The 14,534-nt window shown below is 46.5% G+C and overlaps 1 protein-coding gene and 1 non-coding gene across 2 annotated transcripts; one reads left to right on the top strand and one right to left on the bottom strand.

Annotated features, from left to right (window-relative positions):
• The first annotated feature begins 4,265 nt into the window (after positions 1-4,265).
• LOC112880022 lies at positions 4,266-5,813 on the top strand. The gene has a single exon (XM_025944471.1). The coding sequence runs from the start codon at positions 4,266-4,268 to the stop codon at positions 5,811-5,813; it is 1,548 nt and encodes a 515-aa protein (XP_025800256.1).
• A 2,562-nt stretch (positions 5,814-8,375) lies between these two features.
• Positions 8,376-8,449, bottom strand: TRNAT-AGU. Its single transcript has one exon. It is a non-coding gene; the product is annotated as a tRNA-Thr (tRNA).
• Between the last annotated feature and the right edge of the window lie 6,085 nt (positions 8,450-14,534).

Raw genomic sequence — 14,534 nt, 5'->3', positions numbered from 1 at the left:
TGCACCTGATTTTTTTTAGTATGTTTGATTGTCCATACGTTCAAGCCTCCTTTTTATTTGGATTCCAAATAAATCTGCCTTGCCTTCTATGCTGACAGGTTGAAAGACATAAGTATTAGAAATTTATAGAAAAATAGGAAGCATAGCTAATAGTCAAAATTGCTTACTGTGCTTTCTCTCAATCGTTATATTCTAAACACAATACTCTAATGTCTACCTCAAGCTAATGCACCTGAATTTTTTTAGTACGTTTGATTGTCCATATGTTCAAGCCTCCTTTTAATTTGGATTCCAAAGAAATCTGACTTACCTTTCGTGCGGATTAGACTAACCAGTCAATCAATCCATACTCGCGCACAGGCTGATAGGTTCAGAGGCATAATTAAGTATTAGAAATTTATAGAAAAATAGGAAGTATAGCTAATAGTCAAAATTGCTTGCCGTGCTTCCTCTCAATCGTTAAATATTCTAAACACAATACACATGTGTATACATGTAGTAATGTGTACCTCAATCATCGTTTTATTTATCGCTCTGTTAATCTAATGCAGAGTTTAACGTGTTAGCCGTGCTTGATTCCCACCTGCAGTGTGCGTTATCATCTGTTGTTTGTGCCTTGTTTTCGTTAGGGATTCAGATTTCGAGTCGATCCTGTGAGCTGTTGTACTGTGGAGTACAGCTTATGCAGTGTGTAATTTGGTGTATGTAACACTTATGGGCATGCCTTACAGGCTACTCCTACGCAGAACTAGTTGAGTTATGTTGATGGCTTGGATCATTGCTTGGAGAGTGGATGAATATTTCATGTTTTTTTTGGTTTACAGAAGTTGGTTGGGGTTTCTGAATTTTGAGTTGCCTGACGTGATCCATGCCATTAAGAAACATATCTCGGTGTTTCTTCGAGTGTTCATCTTCTCCAGTCGGCCGGCAACATCAGTGTGCATCCGGCATCCGGCATCCGGGTCAGCTGTCAGCTTGCGCGTTTCACGCAGAGCCTAGTACAGATGGCAGCCAGGCATGGCGACTGCTGATGGCAAGGGAAAGCAACCTGTGATGGCTCTATAGTTGCCGCCAAGTAATGTAATATGGCTCTTATTTAAAACTCCTGCTAAATTCATATCCGAAAATTCACTGAAGCTCATATAGCTCATACATTTAAAAGCAACATGGATCATCCTGATTTATTTACCGTTACCGGTGATCATCCGTTTCAATTTGTTGGTTTTCGGTACTCATATACCTGTTTTCCATTCCCATATCCTGGTCATAAAATGTGAACATGGAAATGGTTATGGGTTTCCCCCACCTGTTCTCATCCATTTTCGTCCCAGTAAAGTTGTACAAAAAGGGATATTGGTCCAAAATAGTCTAGGACCGTGTTAAAATAAGTACAGGTATACTACTCCCTCCATTCCAAAACAATGAGACGTGATTGAACTCAGCATTATCTAAAAGGTTATATTTTGATCTACGATCTCTCTTATATTACATTGTTTCTAGCAACAAAAATCTCAATCAGAGGATACTGCTTTCAAAGACGAATACAACAATACCATTTTTATACAAAAATTACGAGGTTTGTATCTTAAAATACGTGCGCAGCTTATAAAAAGAAATCTTACTTTTACTAATTGGAGGGCTTCTTTTGAAGCCTCCACATGAAGCCACTTAGAATTCTAGGTGGACATTCTAAAAAGTAGAGAAATTCTAAAAATTCTCATAAAAAAATAGAAACATCCGGCAATACAACTCTAATCATAATAGCCATTGAATCTGTTATTTTTATAATAAATTACCCACCTCTATCATTATAAAAATAAGCTAAAGTGACCCCTCTAAATTACCCACCTCTGCTATTATTAAAAATAATATAAAGTAACCCCCTAATCTTCATAAAAATTATCCACATATGCCATTATAAAAATAATATCAAATAACCTCTAAGTTTGTATATAAATTATCTAATTATCTTATTATTAATGGTTAAATTAACTCCTAAATCTGAATCTAAGTTATATAATTATAAAAATTTTTAAAGTGCACCAATATAAAATTCTAAATTACTATGTCTATCATTATTAATGCATTATTTATGTCTATCATTATTAATGTATTATTTATGTTATTTCATATTTAAAAATATTATTTATGGTGCGTGTCATGTATAGGCTAATGTACTAAGTAAGCTTATCTTGCGAGCCGGACTGATCTCCGCTTTTTTTTTATTATTTCTGGGTGGTTCACCCAATTTCAAAACGTAAGACATTTTAATTTATTCTTGAGTCAAACTTTTGTAACTCCAGACAACTTTATAATATTATATATATCACCACCTGAGTTGTTAAAATGAGAGAAATTGATTTGGATTAAATTAAAGCAGTAGGACTAGGGAGGAGTTTCTAATGTCTGGATACCTTTTCGTCACCTTAATTACCTTCTCCCTCCACCTCTAGAGTAGAGTAGTAGAGTGGACTTAGTTTGGAGACCCCACAGACCATGGAGACGAAGCCATGGGGATGAAGAACTCCACCACAATGTTGGCCCAGAGCTGGGAGAGCACCCAAGGCCGGTTGGTGCGCGTGGAAGTCCTCGTCCTCTTCAGCGCCTTGCTCTGGATCCTCGTCGAGTTGCTCGGCACACGCCGGCGGCGGCAGAGCCAGGGGTTCTTCCGCTTCTTCGTGTGGGCGGTGCACACGCTCTTCACCGTGCTGGGCCCCTACACCGTCGGGTTGCTGCAGGACGGCCCCTTCCGCGACCAGACCTTCGTCCTGCGGGCCACCCTCCTCCTCCTCATCCAAGTGAGCGCCGACTCCATCTCGGTCTACAGCATCCACGACATCGAGCGGAGGAAGAGCATGCTCGTGCAGCACGTGCTGCAGATCGTCCTCGTGCTGTGGCTGATTCTGAACTGCGAAGGTCACAAGATCAGAAGCTACACTGCAACCATCTGGATCATCTGGATTCAGAGCCTCATCTTGACCTACAGAAAGTCTGGGACTTTGAGCAACGCTAGCAGGAAGGAAGGCTTGCTGAACCACTCCAAAGTGGTTGCTGATTAGGGCATGTTTGGGAGCACTCCACTCCACCAAAACCAGCTCCACTCCACCAGCTCCACCTTTTGGCAGCTCCACTCTATCTTTTCTACGAAAACTTGGAGCTGACGTACGCGTTTGGGAGATTGTGGTGCTTCAGCTCCAGAAATATGAGAATTTGGTAGGAATAGTTTATTTTGCCCATGATGGTTGGATGAAGGGTTGGGTTGTTTTTTTTCCGCTGCTACAATACGCTATAGTACCCATACATTGTTCATTCCAAAAAAGCTAGCCCAACAATAATGTTCCAATGTCATTGTTCAACCAAATAATGTTAAAGATCCAATGTCATGGAGCCACGGCCGCCGATGGAGCTTAGCTCCTCTACTTCGTCGTCGAGGTCGCCGCTGCCAAGGCCGGCCGCAGGAGCCGGCGGAACAAATGGAGAGCGAGCACCGGCAGAGCCTTCCATTTTCGCCGGAGGAGCGTTGGGAGGGGCGGGGGGCAGGGGGCGGGGCTAGGGGAGGAGAGCAGGGGGAAGGAAAGCTACTCCAGGCCAAGAGCTCCGTTTACCGGGGGGAGCAGGGGGCAGCGCGGGGGGGGGGGGCAGCAGGGCGGCGGCGCCGCGGGGAGGGGGGAGCAGGGGGCAGCAGGGCGGCGGTAGCGCGGGGGGGGGAGCAGGGTGCGGCGCCGCGGGGGGTAGCAGGGGGCAGCAGGGCGGCGGCAGCGCGGGCGGGGGGGGGGGGGGGGGCAGCAGAGCGGCGGCGGCACGGGGGGGGGGGGGAGGCGCAGCAGGGCGGCGGCGGCGGCGCGGGGGGTGGGGAAGCAGGGGGCGGCGGTGGCGCTGGGGGCGGGGGGAGGTGGGAAGCAGGGGGCGGCGGGAGGGGAGGGGGGCAGGAGGCGACGGGATGAGGGAAGGAGTAGGAGATCCAACCGGTACGTTGTAACCAGTGGTATGGTGGGTAATTACCTCGCAACTTCATGAGTTGGTACGAAACTAGTGTTTTTGGAGCACCTCTTGAGGTACTCCACAAAAAACGTGGATCTGGCCCTCAACTCCACTTTTTTTCTGGAGCTGGAGTTGATGGAGCTGTACATATTTGGATGGCAATTTTATAGAGTTGGTGGAGTGGAGCAATTTTTTTGAGTGGAGTGCTTCCAAATATGCCCTACATGATGACCGGGCACGAGTGTCCGGGCTTTCCGAATCGTTTTCCTCTGAATCCTAGAACCATGGAAGGGTACAGGTACATATTCCACGGTGAGAAAGAGCTAGCCTCCCTGCTTCCCCCAACCACACCTGAATGCAGACTCGAGTTAAACGAGGTGACACGGTCAGGGTTCAACACTTTGTTGAAAAGAGGGAAGGTGACCGTAAAGTACACCACCATTGATTCAGTGTGGCGATGGATCGAGACCCAGGGCGTCTACACCAAGGAAGCCATGGACACGATGAAAGATGTCGCGCTCTCCTTCACACTGTTCAAGTTGCTGAAGCGGAGATTGTGTGGATACCGGATTGGCGAGGCTGGCCTCGCCAAGACTCTGGATTTCGTTCTCAGGGGGCTCATCTTTGAAGAAGGTAACTATGCTCGTGCTTTCGGGGTTGTGGAGATGGAGTTGGCGTTCCTGTATGATTTCCTCTACACAGGCTTCGATGCCAAGTCAGGAGACTACAAGGGCTTGGCCTTCTACTTTGTGGTAACTGTTGCTGCTTGGAATGGCATCTCCCGAGCATTCAGGAGGCACTACCATCGCAGTAACTTGGAGCAGAGTGTCCCTGGGACAGATGTTACTCGCTGGGTGACCATCGTGCTGCTCACCGTCGTGTTGGCGCTGTCCTGCTCGCCGGGCGGCCGGGACACCAGGTGGCTCGTCGTGCACCAGCTCCAGCTCATGGATGACCCCATTTATGGGTTGGAACGAGCCATGGGGTCATGGAAGCATGATCTTCCTAGAGTAAAACGCGAAGCAAAAAAATCCTGGCAGAGAGCACTTGGGCAGTACTCCCTGTTACTCAACTTCGACTACCGCCCAAGGAACGTGCTGCCTCTTCTGTCACGGGGCTTGGTCGACGCAACAAGACAGGGACACAAGGCTGGGGAGAAGGTCGTGCTGTCAGATGAAGTCATCGTGCGCGTCCTTTCTGGGTTCAAGGAGAGCAACGGGGAGCTAGGAGATGGGCGGTCGGCTCTAGCCAGAAACCAGCAGCAGCTTGGAAGCCACGAATTGTCATGGGCCTGCACCATGCCCGCACACATAGACAAGATCCTCGTGTGGCACATCGGGACGACCATCGCCATGGATGGGCACCCGGTTCCCACAACCGGCGACCAGCGCGTTGCCAAGACCCTGTCGGACTACTGCGCCTACCTGGTAGCTTTCGTTCCGGACATGCTGCCCGGCCATGGCTACGACACCCAGCGCGTCCTCGACGGCGTGGTCGTGGATGCTCGGGAAAGCCTCGCCGGGTGCGACACGGTGAGCAGCAGGTGCGAGAAGCTGATGATGATGGGGCTCCTGCCGAGCAACAGCACATGCACAGTCCTAGAGATGGGGGGCAGGCTTGGGAGAGAGCTCAGGGACGTGGTCCCAGAGGCGCGGAGGTGGAAGCTGCTCGCTGACTTCTGGGCCGAGTTCGTGCTCTTCCTCGCGCCGTCAGACAACGCCGAGATCCACGCCGAGAAGCTCGCCGCCGGTGGGGAGTTCATGACCCATCTCTGGGCACTGCTCACACATGCCGGCATTCTGGAGCAACCCCCTGTGACCCCTCCTGTTTAAGTAACCATTCAGAACGTTCTGGTCTGAAGCACACTGCTAACGCTCTGATGGAGTAAGTGATTTGTGATGAAGATTCGTCAGATTATGAGTTAATTTGGGTGCAAGGAGAATCTTGTTTTCATCGCATGGTTGTGTTGTAAGCTAGCAGTGTGCGGTTTGTGTAAGAATAAAGCAGAGTTGTGGTCTGATCTACTTTTATGTGGTGGTTGTGTTATAAGCTAGCAGTGTGCTAATATTTGTGTAAGAATAAAGCAGAGTTGTTGTGTGATCTACTTTTATGTGGTGGTTGTGTTATAAGCTAGCAGTTGTGCATAGTTTTTAGATAAAAGAATAAGCTTTCAGATTGATTTCCTTGGACTGACACTTGCTTTACAAAGGGTTCCTATATATTACGTGGTCCGAGAAGAATCTGTGCTTTGGATTCTTCTTGAATTCAGTCAGTGCATATTGGTCCAGCATGGCTATACTGAAACCTTGAGACATGGGAACTGCACAGTGGCAATACTGAATGCCAGTCAAAATGTTAGGAGACTGGACTAAGACTCAATGCAGAGTCAAGATGGTGGTGCTCTGTTCTGGAACACATTGAATCCAATCCAAAATGGACCAGGCCCCAAAATCATAAATTGGGTTCAGGACCCCATGCAAGCCTGCTGCCAATGCATAGAAAGCCTTGGTCATGCCTCTCATGAGCCCACATGCAGGGAAACATCCTGATCCATCCATGGTCCAAGAACTTGCTTTGGATTCTGCATGAGGGAGTCAAGGGCACCTGCACAGTGATGCTGCTGCACTCAAACCTTCAGACATGGGTGCTGAGCAGTGAGCTACTGGCGTTACTGAATGCAGTCAATGTGTTAGAGGAGTCTGCATCAGGATTCAGGAACGCATTGCGGTGTCGGCAAGGAATTGGTGGTCTGGAACACATTGATTCCAAACCACAAATGGACCACCCGGTCTCACATCGTGGTTCAGTATCAGTCTCAAGGTGATAGTGTGGAGTGGGCTATGGGCACCTTACTTGGAGTTACTCAGCGCTGCATTTTCATTCAGGTCTGAAGGAGATGTGACTGATCAGGACGTGCAATTTTCTGAGGTCCAAAGCTGAGCATGCCATAGCTAGCAGCACAGGCCCACTACTGTACTTTCTGTAATGGGCCTGTCAGGAATTCGAAATGCCGAACAAGGCTTCTTGTGCCACTATTAAAAAAAAAAGAGAGAGAAGAAAACGATGAATCCAGCATCTTGCAATTTCTCTCAAGCAACATCACAGTCTCACTACCTGAAAGGCGGTAAAAAGCAAAACAAGCATAGGCTATAGGTAGACATCATTCTATGAAATTCAGAACAGGTTGATGTTTTTTTTTTACTGTCAGAATAGTTTGGTTACTGTCAGAACAGTTTGATGTTACGATAGCCAAACACTAACTTGCGTCAGTTCCGACATGTCCACTGTACTACTTTAGACACCTAGCCACTGATAAGCTTTGCTTTTATCTTTTTCAAATCACTGATGAAATTTACTAGCCTCGCCTGCTACAAATCTCGCCATCTGAACAGGGCAGACATCTTAGCTGGTTAATCGAGAGCTTGAGCTTGACCAAAGGCAAAGCGCAGAGCCTGACATCGTCCACAGATTTCACACCCCTTTCAGCACATTTTCCAGATCGGCAGGATCCAATCCCACTTGCGATCTTGCCGACGTTTGCTAGTCGAGCCATCGTCTGCCAAAGGCACCAAGTAGTGTTGATCCTGGAGGGAACAACCAACACGGACGAGTCCAACTTGAACTGTCCGCGTGATCTCATCATCTCACTGAATCTTTGCTGAAGACCATACGCGCCGAGTGCTGAATCAGACATGCATCAAAAGCGTCAGATGAACCTCTGAAAGTCTGAATATCTTGCTACTCTGACCACTGTCATCGACGAACTGATGAGTGGATAAGATGGGGTTTGCAGAGCACTAACTAGGATTATCAGTTGGAGATGAATTGGGAAGCTGCACATGGGCAGTTCCATTTTTATTTGTTGAGGGCTCGAGGCTGATTTGTCCATGGCTTTTGCCACATCTCAAAGTTCAAACCAGTTTGAGTGTCGGCGCGGCAGATGTCTGACTCCGGACGTGCTTTCGTCAGTCTAAACTGTTCCCATTCTCAAGGAGATAGTGCCACAAAAATAATATAGGATAGATAGATACACTTGGAAAAGTTTGATTTCAACTGCGAATATAAGGTCATGTTTGCAATCTGAGACTCCGAGTTGTGCTCAAAACGCTGTTACAATGATGCTCCCAGTCAAAAGTGCGAGCACGATGCAGGGCTGCGGTTTTACCTCGTGGCTTAATCTTTTGGGCAATGACATGCAACCTCACCTGGAAGATATCATTTTGAGATGTTTATGCAAACTAGCTTGTGCCGTGTGCTGTGCTCGCTTTCAAACTTACGGCACTGTAATCAAGAAACATTTTGTCACCATATACTGTGGAAAAACCTTGGTACTGAGCAGAAAAAATAATAAAAAGAAAGGTAAGAAAAATAAATATAATAGAGTAGGAATTATTTGCTTTCGTTGAGAGTCGAACTCAAGACCTCCCGCTTACTAAACGGGTGCTCTAACCAACTGAGCTACGAAAGCTTTCTGATAATTTGTTTACCGGAAAATATCTGATTCTTGAATACAATTCACTACACAGCCTACCTCGTTGAAGGATGAGCTAATTAAGTAGTGATCCAGACCCCGTTAGGTCTCCAATCTCCATGCATGCCACTGACTGTCACGTCTCCCCCATGACCAACGTGCACGTGGGTTGACAACCTAATAATTCCTCGAGCCATTGACAGCCAGAGAAGTGAGAATTCGTCCCTGATATTAGTGAACAAATTTTTTTGAGCCACTAACCGCCAGAGAAGTGAGCATTTATCCCTATCGTTCGTAAGCATTCCTCCAACCAAGTGAACAAATCGGACCGAGAACAGTGGTGGAGGACCATGGAGGCAAGGTATGGCAGTTTTTTCTATAGTAGTATATTTCTCTTAATTCTTAGTTTCGATCAGTTAAGTAATGAGCATTTGACAATAGAGAAAAGTAGAAAAAGAAGTAGCCCTCCTCAGCGGTTGTAGAAGTAGGCAAGTGGTTTGTTAGTCATACATCCGTGTGATAAATAGAAGTTTTGTTGCTTGAAGATTGATTGACTCCGCCATACCTCAATTTTTATCCGTCCTCCGCCACTGACCGGGAACAACATATTCATGGTCTTGGATGGGCAGAATACTTGTACATTTATTCTGTTGCCGTACAACTTCAAGTAAGCTCTTCAACTCTTTTTTCCTATATGCCTTCAATTTGGTAATAAGTATATTGAACATTTTATTTGTATATGTGTATCAACAGCTTTCACTGGATCTTGCTCTCTATCGAGATTGATCGATCCCGAGTTGTGGTGTTCGACCATAAGAATATCAAAACCTCATAGACATCCTCCAAAAAGCATGGACCTGCTTCCTCAAAATCACATAAGAGTCATAGAGAACCCGGGTGCGCTTTATATCAAAACGGACTTTCTGGTATAAATACAATTCACACATCGCTTTCCATTTCTTTAAACACTATTAATATTTCATAACCCATGTGCGTGTATATAGTATTTGAGACAGGCGGAAGAAAATAACTTATGCAGGTAATATGCATGTGAATTCATCCATATGTTTTGTGGTCCAAAGAAAATAACGCAAAAACAATTCGATGCATGTAAAGAATTAAGAATAATTTCTTCCATTTAATTCTGTACATATATTAATTTAAAAAAAGATGTTTGCACGTGATAGATTTTGCGAATGAAAGACGACCTCATCGAACTGGAAAGAGTCAAGACAATTAGGAAACACTCTGTGGATTTCTGCTCTATGAGGTCATAAATCCTAAGGGAGAATCTCATGCAGATCATAGGATAAGCGTGGGTCGACTAGATCCAAATAGGGCCGACGACGATGATAAAGACTAGTAATATATTTGAAATACTTGTAAGGAAGCAACTTATATGGCTACTTGTAATATTAAAATATATAAACTGTATATATATAATATATATATATAGTCTTTACTATGCTAGATACAAATACAAATACAAATATGAATGCTAGCTAAACTCAAACGGATACAATATGAATTCGAATTAAAACTAAAAAAGAAAAGAAAAGAAACATAAGCAAGCAAATAAAAAAATAAAGAAGTTAGATACTAAACTGCCGCCCCAACTGTACTGCATGATACCTAGTACTAAATGCATACCAGTTTAAATGCATACGAGTTTAGCACCGCCCATTCTGCACCAGGTGCCTAACCGGTACTAACGGTAGATTTCCACCGGTAACAGTGCTGTGATCTCTAGCAGCTGTGGCACACGCCCGGCCGGCCGCCATGATCGTCGTCGAGTCACCTACTCCATCCACTGCTAGGACGTCGCAATGGATGGATATGCATGTACAGGCTTCCTGTTTAATTGGCTTCTGGTCGGCACCAAGGGCCAGCGTTGATGAGTCGTCGTTGGCGCGTCCATGGGCCAGATTATTAGTTAGCCAGGGAATGATAGATGCTCCGATCCACTGTTCGGTCGGTAACGACCTAACATTACCCTGAAGCATGGGCACGCGAATTCATTTATTTAATCCAACACTCAATTATGCATGATTTTTAATTGTCTTGCTGGTTTTCTCGCAGTCGTCGTCACATGGTGGCCAGCCTTGCTCCCTCTTAAAGGCATATGCTATGGCCCACAAAGGAAAGGTGACATCTGATGTCAACTACAACCCGGAGGATGGGCCCGAGGCATACAGCAATGCGACCGCCCACAACCGCCTCAGTGAGTACACATCGATGGCAACGGAAGCCCATAGTCTAGATTATAATCCGACCACCGAGGACATTGACGGTGAAGTCGTCATGAGGGTCGGAGGAGTCAAGAAGCATGGGCGGTACTGGATTGCCGACGGCGCAATCGACTCGTCCTCTACTCCTACTCTATCTTAGATTAGAGCAAGGAGCACCAGCGCGAGCCCAACCATACGATCTCGGCAGGACACTTCACAGTACCGGATACAGGCACTCCAGGTTATTATTTCTTTATATGTCATTTATTGATTATTATAGATCTTTTCTTTGCATTATTGTAACATTGGGGTGAAAATTTTGCAGGACCAGCTAGAAGAAGAGAGGAGGCTACGTGTGGACTTGGAGGCGAGGATGAGCACCGAGCGTGAGGCCGAGCGGCTGAGGATGAGGGAGATTCTTACTTACATGCAGAGCCTTGGCACCGCAACGGGTGTTGCTCTGCCAACTTTGTTGTTTTCTCCACCTCAACTCGACCTCCACCTCCTGATCCGTTTTCTATTCCTATGAGTATGGATAAGTTTTAGTCACGTATGATCGTCATTTTTCTTGTCTCACACATGTAATCTCTTCTACTTTGTGCAGAATCAATTGGCGGCCTCAAATGATCCTCATGTTTCTCCAAATTCAATCTAATTAGCCAATTTGGTGATGGTTCTCGAAATTAGTCAAATGATTCTTTGTTATGATTTGTTGTGAACTTGTTGTAATCAGTGGTTTTGATAACTGTTTGTGAACTTTGTGAATTTATCCGTTGAACTCTTGTAAAAACTATTTTGCATTGCTTATTAACTTCGTTGTTAAACTCTTGTAAAACTTGTGGTCGATCAGCTTGTTTGATGCATCTGTGTAGCTATGTAAACTTGTAAAACTATTGTGTGAGGCTTCCCAACCGGGGTCGGGGAGGGAGAAAACAAGCGTTTTCAAAAAAAATTTATATATTTGCCGAGTGCCTCTCACGCCGCTCTCGGCAAAGATTATGCTCTTTGCCGAGTGTCCTGATGTCAGCACTCGGCAAAGATTACGCTCTTTGCCGAGTCTCATTCCTCCAGCACTCGGCAAAGAGCATACGTTTTGCCAAGCGTCACTGCGCCAGCCCTCGGCACAGAGCATACACTTTGCCGAGTGCTGACGCAGGACACTCGGCAAACAGCATAATCTTTGCCGAGTGTCCCGACACCAGCACTCGGCAAAGAGCATACACTTTACCGAGTGCTTCTCTCAGGCTCTCGGCAAACGTCCGTCACCGTTTCTTCCGCCGTCACGGCCATTTTTTTTGCCGAGAGCAGAATTAGGCGTTCGGCAAAGTCTTTGCCGAGTGCCCGACAAAAAACACTCGGCAAAGAGGCCTTTGCCGACCCTTTCTTTGCCGTTTGCCGAGTGCAACACTCGGCAAAAACTTTGCCGAATGCTTATGTTATTTTGCCGAGTGTGCCAGACACTCGGCAAATGAGGCTTCTCCCGTAGTGGACCCACCGTTGTCAGGTCTTTGATACTGCTCCCACTTCCCAGGACTACTCAGCAGTAGGGCCCTGCTACCTAGCCTGCTGCTCGATCAGCTCATGCATGCATCATGATCTTCTCATGGATCTTCGTATGTTCCTCGATCCGTCCCTCGTGTTGATCTGCTGGTAGAAAGATGGGCCTTGCACATGGAGATACAGGCGCCACTATAGCTAGCTAGTAAGTCCTCAGTCCTCACAGTGGAAGATAAGGTAAGGCGATTAGGTACACGTACGAAATCTAGCTAGCTATAGATCAAGGCCTTTTGTTTTTAGCCGCGGGAGGTGCAGCTAGCTAGCTAGCTAGGAGACACAAACGTACACTGTTGTGCTGCAGCCCTGCCTTGGTCCATTTGAAGGTCCACACGATACGACACGACGGCGTGTGCACCACACGCGCGAGTCAACTTACCACCGATCTGCCGACGACCGCGCCATCATCTCGTCTCAATGCAAAAACCAGCAGCAAACGTACACAACGTCGGCAGCTTACGCGATGTGATCGAGCATGTATCTTTCTGAACCGCACGGCATGCGTGGCAGTCGTCGGCAGCAGGGCACACACGGAGACGCCGGCCACGCCTGCTCCGCTGCTCGTCCTTGGATTGCATGCCCATCCAAGCGAAGAAGCGAGATCCTGCGTGGCTAGTGCCCATAGCCTGTCCTGCAGATCGAGCTGGCTAACTCTCGCCGTGCATTGGCCGGACCGGCGCGGGCACGGCGCCCCAGTTTCCGATGCATGAATCCTCGCTCGAACTAGCAAAGGGCAAGTATATTGGACCGTCTCATTGGCGGTCTTTGTGCAGAGGCACGTCATCTTTGGCACGACTAAACAGAAAACCTCTATAATAGATTGTTATTTTTTCTCATAGTAGTACCATATCTCTTAATTTGTGGAATGGAAAAAGGGAATATTGTGAGTAGTATGACAACAACGACTCGTACGATGGTGAGTAAGCGATCTCCTTAATTTTAACCTATGAAGCGGTTGTTTCGCGAAACAACCACCTTATTCTCTCTCCTCCCCCTCTCTCCTCCACATCATCAAAAATTCTACGTGGATTTGCATAAGACAATCTACAAGACCACTAACGTGTAGCAATGTACTTGCCAACCGAATAGGATCATTACACGCGCGAACCTACCGGTGTCAAAAAGGCAGGTCGGGAATACATGGAAGCGAGCACATGCCCTTTGGAATCATGACCAAATGTTTCATTCTATCTTTTGGTGGAATTTTTAGGATTTTTTTTCTAGTGTGCCTGCAAATAGTAACAGTAAATTATGCTCCACAGGTGTGGAGATTGATAGCCGGACATTTCTAGTTTTTATGGAATTTTCTAGGTTTTACCCTTTTCAATTCCTAGCGCGTCGAGGATTAACATGGAGGCTCTAAAAGTAGCTTCCAATTAGCGATAGTAAGATTTACGTATAATTAAATTTGCATTTTCACCTCATTCCTACTTGGAAGGTATTTTCAAAATTAAATGACCATACAACCAGTTTTCTTGAAGGTTGAGCTAATGATTTGTGAAACAATTTGTTCCGCGCCAAATCAAATAGGTCTGTACAGATTATTCCTGTTGTGTTCTTGACTTCGAGGCAGCAGGCAACACTGGCGACCCACGTTAGCTTCCTCCGATCGAGCACATCAGAAATCCTAGTGGGGGAGAACGACCATAGTTGTTCAGGCCTTCCGCCTTTAGATTCAGAATCCCCAAGGCTTTACAGGCACGACCTGCCGAGCGAGGTGCAAGAAAATTCCAGCCCGGCCAGTGGAGATAGAGAGCTCCACTGGGACTTGTGGCTGCATGACGTGGCGTCCTGCCCGGCATTGCCGCTCGCTTTTAGACTTAATTTCCTGCGCCTGGGTTTCCGGCTTTAATTTCAGCTTGGCATGCGTTTTGCTCCAGCCGCTAGCTAACGCTCCTGTAAATGACTGAAAAATCACCGGCGGCCGCCTGAACAGGAGTTGACGCTCGTAAAAGTAAAAAGTTGTCATGATGTTTCTGCCACTTAGTGTTGGTCTAACATCTTGTAAAGTTGGGAAGTTTCTCGCCATGGCCTAGGTATCCAATTCAGTGAATAGAATAAGTTTCCAATGCAAGTCATCAAGTCCAACCGATTTAGCATGCATTGGCTAACAGCCTAAGCCACACGTACTCGATGACGGGAGACACAGAAGGTAGCCAGTGCCTCCGATTCAAAATACATGTACTTTTCCTAGGTTACTTACAGAAGGTGGTTGAAGATCCAACGGCAGGGATCACCATCAGAGACACAGAGAGGAGAGTGAGGCAGGGCAGGCTTCGGCAAGGACAAAGAGACGACCA

This window comes from Panicum hallii, chromosome 2, assembly GCF_002211085.1.
Source record: "Panicum hallii strain FIL2 chromosome 2, PHallii_v3.1, whole genome shotgun sequence".
NCBI classification, from domain to species: Eukaryota; Viridiplantae; Streptophyta; class Magnoliopsida; order Poales; family Poaceae; genus Panicum; species Panicum hallii.
This window is presented reverse-complemented; position numbering and strand designations above follow the sequence as displayed.

What these genes read in the sequence shown, in the direction of transcription:
- LOC112880022 (XM_025944471.1), top strand. Translation starts at nt 4,266, where the DNA reads ATGGAAGGGTACAGGTACATATTCCACGGTGAGAAAGAGCTAGCCTCC.